The sequence below is a fragment of the Tiliqua scincoides genome, chromosome 1, assembly GCF_035046505.1.
Source record: "Tiliqua scincoides isolate rTilSci1 chromosome 1, rTilSci1.hap2, whole genome shotgun sequence".
NCBI classification, from domain to species: Eukaryota; Metazoa; Chordata; class Lepidosauria; order Squamata; family Scincidae; genus Tiliqua; species Tiliqua scincoides.
Window position 1 is genome coordinate 48,199,761 of NC_089821.1, and position 14,476 is coordinate 48,214,236.

Genomic DNA, 14,476 nt, shown 5'->3' on the forward strand with positions numbered 1-14,476 from the left:
GTTTCATAAGGCAGTTGTGTTTTCCTTTTCTGGTTATACAGCTACACCTTTTGATAGAATACAGATATTTCAATGTGGTATTTTTAATTGCATTCTTCACTAAGTTACGCATTGAGTGAAATTTAACACAATGGTATTATTCGAAAATACCAAGATTTTCACAATTTTGGCACTAGTGTCACCCCTCCCAAGTGTGTCACCTGGTGCAGTTTGCACCCCCCACTCCCCTAGTGACACCACTGTTCTAAACTTTAAAATTCTAAAAGTTCTAAACCTGTGGAAGTTGATGGCTTTGTACCTGAACTTTCAAAGGCATTTGCAGAGCCATTAAATCCATGGTTACTTTTGCTTTTTAATAGTGTCTTTGATGGAGATGTTGTCCTTACCCTTGGCAATGAGTCAGCTTATAACAGCTGTGTCCAAAGTTTTTGGCAGGAAGCCCGCATCATCTCTCTGACACTGTGTTGGGGGCCAGGGGGATAAAGAATTTACATTTAAAATTTGAATAAATTTACATAAGTTTACATAAATGAATATATTAAAGATGAACTTATATGAATGAATGAAGGTCTTGCAACAGCTCAAGGCCTATAGAAGGCCTTGCACAAAGCAAAACTGGCCTTTCCTTTGCTGCCAGTACTGCATCACAGACGTGAAACAGCAAGCAGTGGAGGGAGCTCTCATCCCACAGCTCATGGGAGAGGTCAAACAGTTGCCCTCACACTGAGAGCAGTTGCGTCAGGCCAGTGCAGGCTCCAACAAATCTCTGGAGGGCTAGAGGCTCATTGGAGACTGGGGGCTCCCTGACGGCCGCATTGAGAGTCATCGAGGGCCGCAAGTGGCCCCAGGGCCTGGGTTTGGGCACTCCTGGCTTATAATGGTCCCAAGCCCAATGGGGACAAGGCTGCAGCGGTGTGTGCCCCTGCACTGCCTGAATCCTTCCAAATGCAGCCTCTGTGTGCATACACACATGTGCACAGTCCCCCATGATTGAGGGGTAAGGGTGAACGAACAAGTAGGATGCATCCATTCCCCCTTGCCTTTTACTTACGAAGAATGCAGTATGCAGCCTCCCTGCCTTGTGCTACTTCTGTTTGAAATGAATGGGAGCAGTGTATGCTGGGAATCTACACTACATACATAAAAAATCTAAGTAGTATGCACTATATACTTTCATAAAGTGATACATAACCGAATTTTCTGAAATATTGAAAGCCTACAAATCTTGTGACAGATTGTAAGAACTGGAAGGACTCCCACTTTTGGGTATTCTGCCAAAAGTGCTTCAAAAACAATTATTTGCAAAATGTTTTATAAAACCAATGGCTCTTAGTTATCATGTGTCCTAACTGTATGCCATATATTAAAGATTACAATAAAGAAAATTTGGAATCTTTGGCTACAAATAAATAATTTTCTATTCAAGATCTTTTAAAAAGGAAAGAATTACTTCACACAGTATCATGCTAACTAGGTCAATACATAATCATGTTATACTTTATTGCAACATCATTTGAAGGTAACATTTTAAAATTAAGTAAAATATGCAAAGAAACAAAAATTATAGTTATTTTCTTTAATATTGAACAACCAAAGCTTCTCTTTTGTACATAATCCAATTCAAAGATAATATAATTAGCACTTCCAGCATGGACAGTCTGTATTTACAATCAGTGAGATGGGAGGGGAAGCTAAAGAAAATGAATTTCCAACATGTGTACGAAACACAATTCAAAACGTCATATTTACATAGGTTTCAAAATTAAGAACTCTTCTGTATAGAGAAACAATTAAAATTGTTCTGCTTACAAAGGGATTTTGAAATGATGATTGTTATGGTTTAAACATTTGAAATCTTCGGTAATGCCTTCATTGTTTTTGTGTGACTTTAAAATTCACTCCAGTATTTCTATAGTAGCTGCTGCTTGCACATGTAGTCTGGAATCTGATGTAAGCATAAGCAAGGAAATTTAATATGAAATCCTAATTCCACAGTCCTGGATAGGAAATTAGTCTAATAGATGGTATTCATCTGTTTCCAAGGTTTATGTACAGAAACGGTATACACATGAAATGTTCTTCACTCTTGCATAAAATGTTTGTAGAGTAGTGGTGAGCAAGAACACATCAAACTTTTTATGGATTCAGCTGGTATGGACTTTTGTTGATTGAAAATAAAATGTATTTAATTCTATTGTTCCTTTAGCTGAGTTAGAAATTAATCATCAATTCCTGGTGTTTCACCTTGTTGTATTCTGGAAGCTATTCTAATGGCTTCTTCCAAAGACTGCTGTTCTCCAAGCTGAAACAAAATATATGTTAAAATATACTTTGCATTGCAATCAATTTTCTGTTCAACAAAAGCAAAAATATAAATTGAAGTATGGTACATTTTGTACACCATGTTTAATCAACAAATATATTAGAGAAGAAAGTTGTATATCATATATAGCCCAATCCTATGACCAGGCTGTGCCGCCAGAACTATGGCATTGCAAAACATGACACCATGCATGACCAAGTTGCTGCTGAAAACAGCAAGTGGGGCTGGCTGTGTAGAAGTGGCTTGCCTGGAGTTGCCAGTCTGTCAGCAGGAGGGGTAGGCTGTGGGTGGGGAGGGAGTGGGAGAACTGAGCATGTAACAGGGCAGGGAGATCCTTAACACCAAAATGGCCCCCCATAAAAATCCCTCGCAAGCGATCAGAAACATTACCCCTGATGAGAGCACCTCTGGTTACCAAGCTTTCCCACCCTATCCTCATCTAACAGGTTTGGAGACAACTTGTATCCTTCAGAGAATCACCATGGGCATCCACATGGCTCCACAGTATGTCAACATTTCCATTACTACCTTAAAATAAGGTTCCTCAGCTCCTGTTCCCTAAAATTTATCCTCTACTTGAGATACACTGTTGAAATTATCATCTAGACTCACAAGCAGAAAGTCCTTGAGAAAGTCCACCAGGACTTTAACATCTTCTGCCCCACCAGAAACCCAGTAAACATTATACATATTTATAGGCTTCTAGCGTCCATCCACAATACATCACATGATTTATCTATAGTCAAGTCTTATAATACAATTGCATTTATTCCAGCTCATCAAATAGGGATTCACACCTGAAGAATTTACAGTAGGTATTCCTAAAATAACAATATTTGCTCAATGAAGTGAATAGACAGATTGACAAGAGAAAACTGGTTCCTAGGAAGAATCTACTACAGGACAGACTCAAAGAGAAAGTGGGTGAATATCACTGACCATCACCTTCAGCTGCTAGCTAAATCCAATTCATGTACTGTATCAGTTACGACCAATAGGTCATCCTGGACTATGACATTTATCACTCCCAGGCCTTAGACGGTAAATCTATCCTTACTCCCCAACACCTGAAACAGCTACTAGTGTTAATCAATACCACATAATTCAGAAAAAAGGGACCAAATCTGGCAACAAACCCAAATGACAACCTGTATTCACTCAAGCAACGTTATCAAAGGACCAAACAACATCATCTGTACCGTCAGAGGCTTTTTGAGTTGTTCATTCTCCAATGTGATATACACTATCACTTCCCAACTGCCTTTCTGCTCCCTATGTAGGATGAAAAGGTCAGTCTCTATATAATACAGGTCTTATCCATGGATTTGGAACCTGCGGATTTAACACATTGTAGGTTCTGAGCCCATGGTGGAGGGCCGGACCTGAGCTCCCTGACGTGACTAGAGATGTTCTCCAGTCATATCTGGGAGGCTTTCTGCAGGCCTCCAAAGGTGCAAGAAAGGCACTTCCAGTGTTTATGAAAACCAGAAGTGCCCTTCCAGCACCTCCAGAGGTCTTTCAGAGGCCTCTGTGGGTCTCAGATACACCTCTAGACACAGAGAACATTTCCAGTTGCGTCCAGAGGTAATACTGGACCAACCCGCAGATTTGCTTATCCTCAGGTTTCGGTATTCATGGACGGTCCAGCAATAGATCCCCCGTGGATACTAAAGTCCAACTGTATGGTAAATGGAAACAAATCTGATGCAAAAAATGACTACATTAAAAAGCCAGTGAGAGAACATTTCACTCTTCCAAGACACTACAGCCAAACTGAAAGTCACCATTTTACAACAGGGAACTTCAAAGGGAGACTACCATATAAAACTGCTGAACCACAATTAACAGGAGGTTTTATTTGGTCTGTTTTGACTTGAACAAAGAAGAGGTATGTGTTCTTATCTCACTATAGCTGCTAATGTAAGAAGACTATTATTGCGGACATAAAGATCACCATACTTATCTCATGATTTTGCCTCACATAAGAATAGTTACCCATTGTATTTCTCCCATTCCATAGATGTTCAGTTCCATCATTTACAGGTGGGTCCACCTACTCAGGCTTTAATAGAAGCTATTGTTCCAATGATCACAGAACCTTATGCAGTGGTTCTCAAACTTAAGAGTTTTACTCCCTAAGTAAGTCTTTGCAGGGGAGGGCAGCAAAGTTATTCCCAGGACTGTGTTGCTAACGGGGTGAAAGGGCTATTTTTACTTACAGAGGGCTTCTGGCAGCTGTAGGAGTTGTGGGGAGCCCCGAGCAGCCCTCTGTAGGGCTCCCCAGTGCTTAGAACATTGACTTAGAATGTTGAGAAAAACCAATCACTAGGCACTTCCTGGTTGTTTGGTGACCGGTTTTTCTTAATGTTCTAATATTCTAAGTCAACATTCTAAGCATCAGGGAGCCCTGTGAAGGGCTGCTTGGAGCTCCCTGCAGCTGCCAGCAGCCCCCAGTAAGTAAAAATAGCCCCCTTTTACCCCCCCCATAGCAATGCGATCCTGGGAATAGCTAAACAAAGAGTAGCTAAACAAAGAGTTGAACATCATGAAAATAATAATGAAAACTTGATAAGGCCTCCTCCTAATTCCACTTACCTGCACAGCAATTTGTGTTCCATTGGAAGTAGCCAACAATGTAACAGGTCTAGATTCTGCAGTGACTAAGTGATGCCCATGTTGCTGATGTCCAATTTCTGATGAAGCACTATGGAATGCTGCTAAATCTTGAGCCACAATGGCAACCTTCAGAATACAAAAAACACGTATTTGAAATCTAAATATTTTTTCATTCCTTTCAGTTTTAATCCATGGATCATTCTTCCTGTTTTTAAAAGAGTGGATCAGTTTACTAAGTGCAAAAGCTAGCTGCAGGGGCACAACTTTCACCTCTTGGAGCCAAATGGTGTGCATCTGTCATAGCTACCTGCCAGTGTTGGAAGGGAAACTGTCTCTGCCCCTACTTCCAGTGGATGATCAACCTGAGAGGCTGCCATACTGCTATTATGCTATTAGGATAGGTGGAATATCCAGACTGACCCTTGGACCTCTTGCTCCTGAATTCTTACCTGGCAGCTAATCAAACAATGCAAAGTAGGAGCAGAGAACAGCCTTCTGCCAACACTTGTTTTTTGGATTGGGCCACAGCACAGACCTTTATAACCTGAATTCCTACACATCTTGCTATGAGGCTATTTGTCAATTACTAAACTCACAGATTGTTTCTAGCTTTAACTGACTAGGTTACAAAGTTCTCAGAAATCTTTTGTACCATTAGACATAGAAACATAATATTAGAGACAAATGTTTTGACAATACTTAGGGCACAATCCTAACCAGATCTACTCAGAAGTAAGTCCTATTTTGTTCAATGGGACTTACTATCAGGAAAGTGTGGTTAGGACTGCAGCCTTAGTCTACTTTGTCATAACAAGATACAGCAATTGTGAGGATAATACTATTTTGTGCATTGCTTATTTACAGATATATTTGTTCTATATTTAGTTATATTTTACCTGCTGTCCTTCAGTGCCCTCTGCTGTGACCATTGCAACAGAATGTGTTCCTGCAGAAGAAATAACGGCATCGTGGGCAGGGACTGTGATGGTGGTGCCATCTTGTGTTACCATAGTGATAGTATTTCCAATGGCTTGCATGTCAGCCTGAGATATGTTAACCTAAAGCATAGAACGCAATTCTTCAATTAAGCTGATAGCATTATGATTGAGTCATACAATACTGTGCAATTTCAGCCAATGTGGTAACCCTTTCAATAAACAAGTAAAATGAAGATTAGTGTTTCAAAGATCGAATAGTGGCTAGGCATATTTTAAGAAGAAAAACATTAAAGTAGAAATTTTCCTAAGCACATTATACTGTTTGAGACCCTAATGTAATTTTCCTTATTAAGATGATGCCATATATGTTAGGTTAGTTATGAAATTAAAACAAGCAACTTTACAGTGAGATAGGTTGCTAGTTCAGTCATTTAATGGCCAAATAAAAAAGGACACAGGATTCTGATGGAACTTTCTGCTAAGTCAAACACAATTATTTTTTTTCCTCCCAGTTCTAATTGACTGACTGAAGCCTATCTTCATGGTAGTACTGAGTGACAATTTCTTTCTGCATTTATAACCACCAGGGGTACAAAATCTAGCTTTCTGCAAGACTGTGGGTCAGTTTGGACTATTCTTACCCTGTCCAACTGATCCCACCCCCTGCTTTATACATCTCCTTAATTGTAAAAGAGGGGATCATCCAAACCACCCGCTGCTAAACCATGCTGCTTAGCAGTGAATGTAGGTAATATAGATGGACCGTCCCCCTGCGCCATAAGGGAGATGTAAAAGGAAGCAAGGGGAGAGGCCAGGATGTGTGCGTGCCATTAGCATGCATTTTATTTAACAAGTGGGGCTGGTCAGACAGAGTTAACGCCCAATCCTATGCTACTCACCCTCCCAAAAGTACAGCAGCATCAAAATAGCTACCGCTATATCTTGTTGGGTAAGAGAAGCAGTTGGAGATTTACTCAGGAAATGGAACAATGGTTCCATTACCCTGTGTAGCGCCCCCAAAGCCCCTATGGGTCTACTTGGATCTACACCAGCAAAATAGCTGGTGCAGATTTGAGTAGCCTGTGTCAGGCTGTCATGTGTGAGAGAAGGCAGAGGATTTTCTGCTTCTGCTGTCCCCCCCTTCTGGGCCTGAACTGCCCTGCAGCCTACCCACCCTGCCCAGAAACACTACCTCTCCGCCTTCCACTGATTACTCACTGCTTGTGAGCTCCTGGCATCCTCTTGCCAGTGGAGGCCCAGCATTTACTGGCAATGACCTCCTCGCCAGCACCTCTCCCTTCCCAGCCACCGCAACGTGCCTTATGGCACATTTGCAACAGTCGCTGAGTCATTTGCAACATTTGCACAGTCAACACCAGTGAAAGTGGTGTTGCCCGGACAGAGGTTCTGGCTGCCTGTATAATTCAAACTGCCTGTGCTAGCAACTAGCATTTATAATACTTTTAGGTCAAAAAGTTGTAATGGCCAACACAGTAAAACCTTAATCAAGTCACATACTAATCAAGTATGGCACAATCTTCAACGGGATTTATGCCCAGGTAAGTGGATATAGGATTACTGTTTTAGGGCACATCTCGGCCCTTGACTTGGGCCAGTGCAAGTCCCTTGCGCTGACCAAGGAGGGTCACAAATATGCCATAAGCACATTTGCGCCTCCTCAGGAGTTGGCTAGGCCAGTGTACAGAGGCGCGCTGGCCTGCGGAGGCTGGAAGACGACTCTGTGCCGATGCAGGCACCAAGGCTCACGTCAGCCCAGCTGGGCCGATGCAAGCCTCTGAGGTAGGTGGAGAGGGGGCGGGCGGAAGGCGTTCCTGGGAGGGGGAAGGGCGGGCGGTAGGCAGCCCTGGGGGCGGGCAGGGAGGCAGGGCTGGGGAACGTTCTCTGGGGAGAACGGAGCTGCTTCAAGCTGCTCCGCTCTCCTTGAACTTGCGCCACCTCTTCCGAGGAGACCCATAGGGAATAGGGCACCTTTCCCAGAGGTAAGAGGAAAAGTTTCCTCTTGTCTCCGGCTGAGCCGCTTTTGGCCCCTATCCTGTGCTGGATACAGCGCAAGCCTCCTGGCTTGCCTTTTCCCACGCAGAGTATGATTGCACCCTTAGGAATTCTAATATTTATGTATATAATCAAATGAGGTTGCATCACCCCTGATTTTTAAAGCCATTTTGCAGGGATGGCTTGAACATGGTGAATACTTACATGCTGCGTTCCATCTTGGGAAATAAGTGCCACTTGCTGACTCAGCCCTGTCTGAGTCACTGTGGCAACCTGTGCAGAAACAACATCCTCTCCCTCTACACCTGTTACATAGGTTATCTGAGATCCTTTGAGAACATCTTCACCTTGACCTGTTTTGATTAAAGGAAGATAAACTTAGTTCTCATGTAGCCTATTGCTACAAAATAAGGAAAAAAAAATCATGCATGCAAAAGGCATTTCATATATACAAAATTATATCATGTTGGTATTCATATCATGTTTGCATAGGCTATCATCTAAAAGAATAAAATACTATGATTTACTTTTTGTTAAACATTAATCTTTGCCTAGTAACATCTGGACACAATAATCATCAGTGGCTTATTCAAAGAATTATTCATTAATGAATGCACTTTCCTTCTACGGAGAAAGAGAACCCCCACTGTGTGACAAGTGATGAAATAGTGTAATTATCTACAGGAATGTTTAACCCCAGCCAAATGTAAACTTTCATTCTAATCTTTCTTTTGAAAGTAGTCATTAGAACGCACCAGTTTAAATAGGCTTAATTATGTACTATATCAGCTACAGGGCAACAACCCAGTTTCTTCCCCCCATTACATTCAGATTTAAAAGGAAAAAGTAGCTTTTAAAATAAAAGGCCTTAAAGACAAAATCGGTTATGAACCTAGAAAGCAGCAGAGGATGGCTCAAAATGGAGACAAATGAACAATTCTTGCAATGCAGGGAAGCAATAGGATTTCTGAAAGTCCTATATTGAGACCAATGTTATTTAATTTATTAACAAATGATGTAGAATCAAGTTGAACAATGAAGCAGTGATGACATCAAATCTTGAGATGACATCTAACTGTTTAGATTAGGGGTGTCAAACACAAGGCCTGTGGGCTGGATGGAATACCCAGAAGCTTTTTATCTGCCCCCTGTGATAACTGGGCTCTCCCAGTGCCTCCCTTTCAACAATGCTGCTTCAGCTGAGGTATCATGTTGTAGACTACCTCTCAGCTGCTGAGCTGCAGATGCTGTGGCAGAAGTGGAGCTGCTGAAAGGGTGGCCCACTTGATAATAGGGCACTTCCATATTTAAAAATATGATCAGGATTTGCACATTTTCTCTTCTGGCACTTGCAGCTGAATTTCCATATGAGAACAAAGTGCTTATTTCTGACCATCATCTAGTTAACAACCTCACTTCCTGCTCAATGATGTCACTTCCAGCTTCCATGACAGCTATTCAGACCAAACTCATTTCATGAGTTTGACACTCCTGGTTAGATGGTGAAAACCTAAGCAGATTACAAAGAACCCAAAAGGAATCTTCCAAACTGGGTGAAGGTGTTGTAAAATGGTTAGCGCAACTCATTATTAAGTGTAGAGTAATGGACATTAGACAAAACATCCACATCCACACTAATGCGGATCTGAACTGACAGTGATTTTCTGGGGGAAAGGCCCTAGAGTTGTGGCAAGTAACTTTAAAAAAACAAAACATCAATTCTGTGTGTGGAAGTAGTAGAAAAAGACAAATTCCATAAAAGGACTAAAAAGGAAAATAAGATGGCCAATTTTATAATGCATTTATACGGTGTAACTACATAGTTTTAGCTCCAGCTAAAAAAGGCTTTCATAGAGATAGAAAGAGAGCAGAAAAGACCAACCAAAGTGATAAGAAGTTGAGGCATCTGCCAAAGGTTGAAAGGAAAGGAACTGGGGGAAATGAAGGGGGGGGGGATAATGATATATTTATAAAATGAGACCTTCTATGTAACAGTGGTTCCCAACCAGTGGTCTGCAAAAACTGAAAACTAGTCCATAAGGTCTCTCTCTCTCTCTCTCTCACACACACACACACACGCATGCACAGATCACCCTTTGGTAATTTTAATAAGCACTTCTATCACAGGCATCCCAAGGGGGCATGACACCTGGTGTGGCTGTCACCCCCATGCCATGGTGCCACCTTATAGGCTGGCCCGCCTATACGCCAACCATTTCTATGGCTCGGCTCTCGAGCTCCAGCATGATCTTGGGTGGCCCAGAGGCAAATAGGACCTTGTGTCACGGAAGAGCCAGCTGGCAGCTGCAGGAGCACAAAGCCTGCTGGCACACTTCCTCACAGGCTCACTAGTGGTGGGTGGTGAGAGGGGCACTGCTCTGGGTCCATGTACAGCCATCCAAGGAGGGGGAAAGGGGCTTGATGTGGCTGACTGGATGTTGTCCATGATGATTCCAATTTCTGTCTCAATGATTTGCAGTCTCCTAAAGGTTAGGAACCACTGCTTTATAATGATTTCCTCTCTTCTCAAATTACTAGAAAGTCTGACTGGATATCAGTTAAAAAATTTCTTGTCAGTGGAACAGATTGTCGAGGGAAGTGGTGGACTCTCTCTCACTGGACATCTTCAAGCAAAGGCTCAACAAGCACCTGTTGGAGATGCTCTAGGAGGATTTCCTGCTACAGGTAGGGTGTTAAGACTTGATGACCTATTAGGTCACTTCCAATTCCATGATTTTATGAGGTTGCCTAATGAAATGGATCAGCATTACTTTCTTGTCAAAGTGTTTTTTTTTTACACAATGCACAATTATCTTATGGAATTCATTGCACAGATGTGGTAATGACCACTGATTTAGATGGCTCTAAAAGAGCATTAGAAAATTTCATGTTGACCTATTAACAGCTACTAGCCAAGGTGGCTAAGAGGAACCTACATGTTCAGAGGTAGTATGCTTCTGAATACCAGCTTGGTGGGGGGAAGCGAATATGGTTGGAAGTGGGGCTTTGCTTTCAAGCCATATTCAGTGGCATTCCAAGGGGGGGGCAAAATGGTAAGTTTTGCAGGTGCCTCAATGCACTGTGTAAGCGGCCCCTTCTTCTCGACTTCAGAGTCATTCTGGGTGGAGAGAGCATTGTGGAGGAGTCTCCTCCACATTGCTCTCACCACCCAGAATGGCTTCAGTTTGTCCCATTTGGCCCCCCCCCGAACACCACTGGCACTATTTATGGGTTTCCTAGAGGCCTTTAAATCAGCAGATTCCAAACTGTGGGTTCAGGAACCACCAGTGGGTTGTGACCCAATTTTGGTAGTTTCCAGAATTGACAGGGTAGATTAGGTTATGTGCATCAAGGGTTAAACAAACACAGGGTGGAGGAGCACTGCTGCCCAATCACCATTATAGCCACACCCTTTGGCATTTATAAATTGGGCAGCAGCCTCTAGGGTAGGCTTATGTCAAACATAAAGCCCGCAGACCAAATGTAGCCCCCAGAAGCAATTTATCCAGCCACCCGTTGTAATTGGGCTCTCCTAGCTTGATAATTGGGCTCTCTCATATCTTGAAAATATGAAAAGATTTGCATCTTTTCTGTCATTTGCAGCTAATGAGTTTCTATATGAGAACAAACGGGGAGATTTGTACTTACTGTGAATCACCCTTCTCAGTGGTCTCCATGTCCGGATTAGTCCTTACAAGTGGGTAGCTCCTCCCTCTCAGGTAGGCAGGCCAGAGTCTTTGATCATCCTGAGGGGTGGGGCTGCCTGGACTCCCCAGACTGTCCAAGCTTGAAGAGCCCCGCCCCTGATGCCAGATGTCTTGTGTCCATCCGGAGACCACTGAGAAGGGGGATTCACGGTAAATACAAATCTCCCCTTTCTCCAGTGGGATCTCCATGTCTGTCTTAGTCCTTACAAGTGGGATGTGCCCAAGCAGTGCTCCTCAAGGGTGCGAGCTGCCGCAAGCTTATAGAGCCACGCTCTGGAGGACGTGCCTTGCGAAAACTGCATCCCCAGAGGCGAAGGCGTCGATCTTGTAGTGTTTGATAAATGTGTTAGGCGAGCTCCAGGTAGCTTCCCTGCCTACTGCCTCCAGGGAGGGGTGAGCCCTGAATGTGGCTGAGGTAGCGGCCCCCCTGAGGGAGTGGGCCACTAAGGGGGGTCCTTGCCAGATGCCCTGTAGGCCTCAGCTATGGCCTCCCTAACCCATCTGGAAATGGGGGGAGACACCTTCCTGCCTTGGTCACTAGGTCGAAATGAGACAAACAAGGCCTCTGAACGCCGGTGGGCTGAGGTACTGGAGAGATAAAAGCTCACCGCCCGACGCACATCGAGGGCATGCCATTCCCGCTCTCTGGGATGAGAAGGGTTGGGGCAGAAGGTGGGTAGCACCACCTCCTGCGAGCGGTGAAACAGTAGTTCACCTTGGGTAGGAAGGAAGGGTGGTGTGGAGGACAATCCTGTCTTCCTGGATCTGGCAGAGTTCCTTGGCTACGGAGAGGGCTGCCAGCTCTGACACCCTTCTGGCGGAAGTCACGCCCACCAGGAAGGTGGTCTTCTGTGATAATAGCTTTAGCGAACACGTCGCCATAGGTTCAAAGGGAGGCCTCGTCAATGCCCTCAGCACCAGTGTCAGGCCCCAAGTGGAAGCCCTGGTCACAGGGGGCGGGTTGAGAAGACTCACACCCTTGAGGAATTTTCTGATGTGTGGGTGTGCTGCCAGGGCCCTTCCCTTTGGGGACCGCAGAATGGAGGTGACTGCTGAGACCTGTCTCTTGACGGTGGCTGTGCTGAGGCCCTTGTCGAGGCCTGCCTGGAGGAAGCTCAAGAAGTCCTTGACCCTGATCCTCTCTGGGTCAAGATTTTGGAATTGGCAACATTCGGTTAGGACCCTCCAGGTTCCACTGCAGACCCGGTTGGTGGATCTTCTCTGGTCGGGGAGGAGAGTAGCCAGGACGGCGGGGGAGTAGCCTGACTTGGTAGTCTTTTACACTCAATCTCCAGGCAGCTAGATGGAGTTTGGCTGTCTGTGGGTTAAAGATTGAGCCGTGACAGAAGGACTGGGCGCTGGGGGAGGGAAATGGATGGGGAGATGGCCAGCTCCCGCAGGTCAGGGTACTAGGGCCGACGGGGCCAGTTTGGGGCTATGAGGAGGACCTCGGCCTGCTCTAGGCTGACCTTTGTGAGGACCCTCTGAAGGAGCTTTGTGAAGGGAAAGGCATACGTTACCCCTCAGGGCCACCATTGGTGGAGTGCGTCCATCCCCTCTGCTTCCGAACAGCGTCCTCGGGAGAAGAACCTTGGCAGCTGGTGAACAGGTCTAAGGTCATTGGACCAAACTGACGGTTGATCCATGCAAAGACCTGCGGGTGAAGCCTCCATTCTGAATGGTCGAAGTCCTGGTGACTCAGCCAGTCCACTGCTGTGTTTTCCAGTTCAGTCTGATGGACCTGAGGTTCTTTTCCGCCCACAGCATCAGTCTGCGTGCCTCCACCTGCAGCGCTGCTGACCTGGTGCCCCCTTGCCAGTTTATGCAGGCCCTTGCCGCGATGTTGTCAGTGTAAACTAGGACATCTTGGTCCCTGAGCTGGGGGAGAGAAAGCAGGGCCAGTGGGATGGTCCTCAAACTCTAGCAGGTTGCCTCCACCATCGAAGGTCCTTGAGAGTGAGGGAGTCCAGTCTGACACGCTTGTTCTTTTTGGAGACGATGAAGTCCTGGAAGGGCAACAGCAGGTGCTGGAGGGACCGTGCCCTGTACCTGGCCCAGGGAATGATGTCCTGGCAGGAGGTCAGCATGCCCAGGAGACAGGCCAACATCAGTACATCCGGTCTGGGGGAGTGGAGGGCAGCATTGATCAGGTCTGCAGTGTTGGCCCGCCATTCTGGGGACTGGAAAACTCTGAACTGGGAGGTGTCGATGATTGCTCCCAGGTGTTCTATGGTGTGTGAGGGTGTCAGGTGACTCTTCCCCAAGTTGATGAGGAACTCGTGGTTCCGGAGACATTGGATGGTCTGGTGCAGGTGTAGGGCGCCCTCCTCTGATGAGGCAGCAGCCGAGATCTCAGATCTCAGCTGTGCCTTTTGTGTCATGTAGCTGATGGACATCAGGATGGCGTGTAGGGTCTCCATCTTGAATTTCTGTTGATGTATCCATCTGTTGAGCCACCTGAAGCTGAGGATGGCTCTGGTGCTGCCGGATCTCTTGGGCACGGTGAAGAGGTGGGAGTACACCCTGGACCCCCACTGCTCCCTTGGAACCGGTTCGATGGCCCCGACCTGTAGGAGGTGTTGCATTGCCTCAAGTGTCTTGCCATGCTTTACTGGGCACTTGGGTCTGGGGACCCGTAGGAACCAGTTGGCTGGATGGCTGGTCGTTATTGAGACTTTGGGTCCTTTGCACCAAAGCGCTGGGGCTGCTGACTTCTGGGCTTGTGGGTTGGCCGTCTTGGGTTTGACTTCTGAAAGGGGCCACAGAGGGGGAGGTAATGGGTTGAGAGCTTCATGAGTGCTGAAAGGCGCCGGCACTGGGACCGCTGGGCGGGCCTTGGGTTCCACTCCCTGGCGGGCAGCACCCTCGTCTTTCCCCTG

The 14,476-nt window shown here is 45.4% G+C and overlaps 1 protein-coding gene across 2 annotated transcripts in view; it reads right to left on the reverse strand.

Annotated features, from left to right (window-relative positions):
* Positions 1–1,561: 1,561 nt before the first annotated feature.
* The window catches only part of ZNF143 (zinc finger protein 143), a 55,694-nt gene continuing 42,779 nt past the window's right edge, over positions 1,562–14,476 (reverse strand). For both annotated transcript variants that reach the window (XM_066625395.1, XM_066625385.1), the window contains 4 exons: positions 8,095–8,243; positions 5,836–5,997; positions 4,919–5,065; positions 1,562–2,302 (listed from right to left, as the gene is read on the reverse strand). In XM_066625395.1, coding sequence (XP_066481492.1) covers positions 2,219–2,302; positions 4,919–5,065; positions 5,836–5,997; positions 8,095–8,243 — 542 coding nt within the window. In that variant the 3' untranslated portion in view covers positions 1,562–2,218. The remainder of the gene's footprint in view (positions 2,303–4,918; positions 5,066–5,835; positions 5,998–8,094; positions 8,244–14,476) is intronic.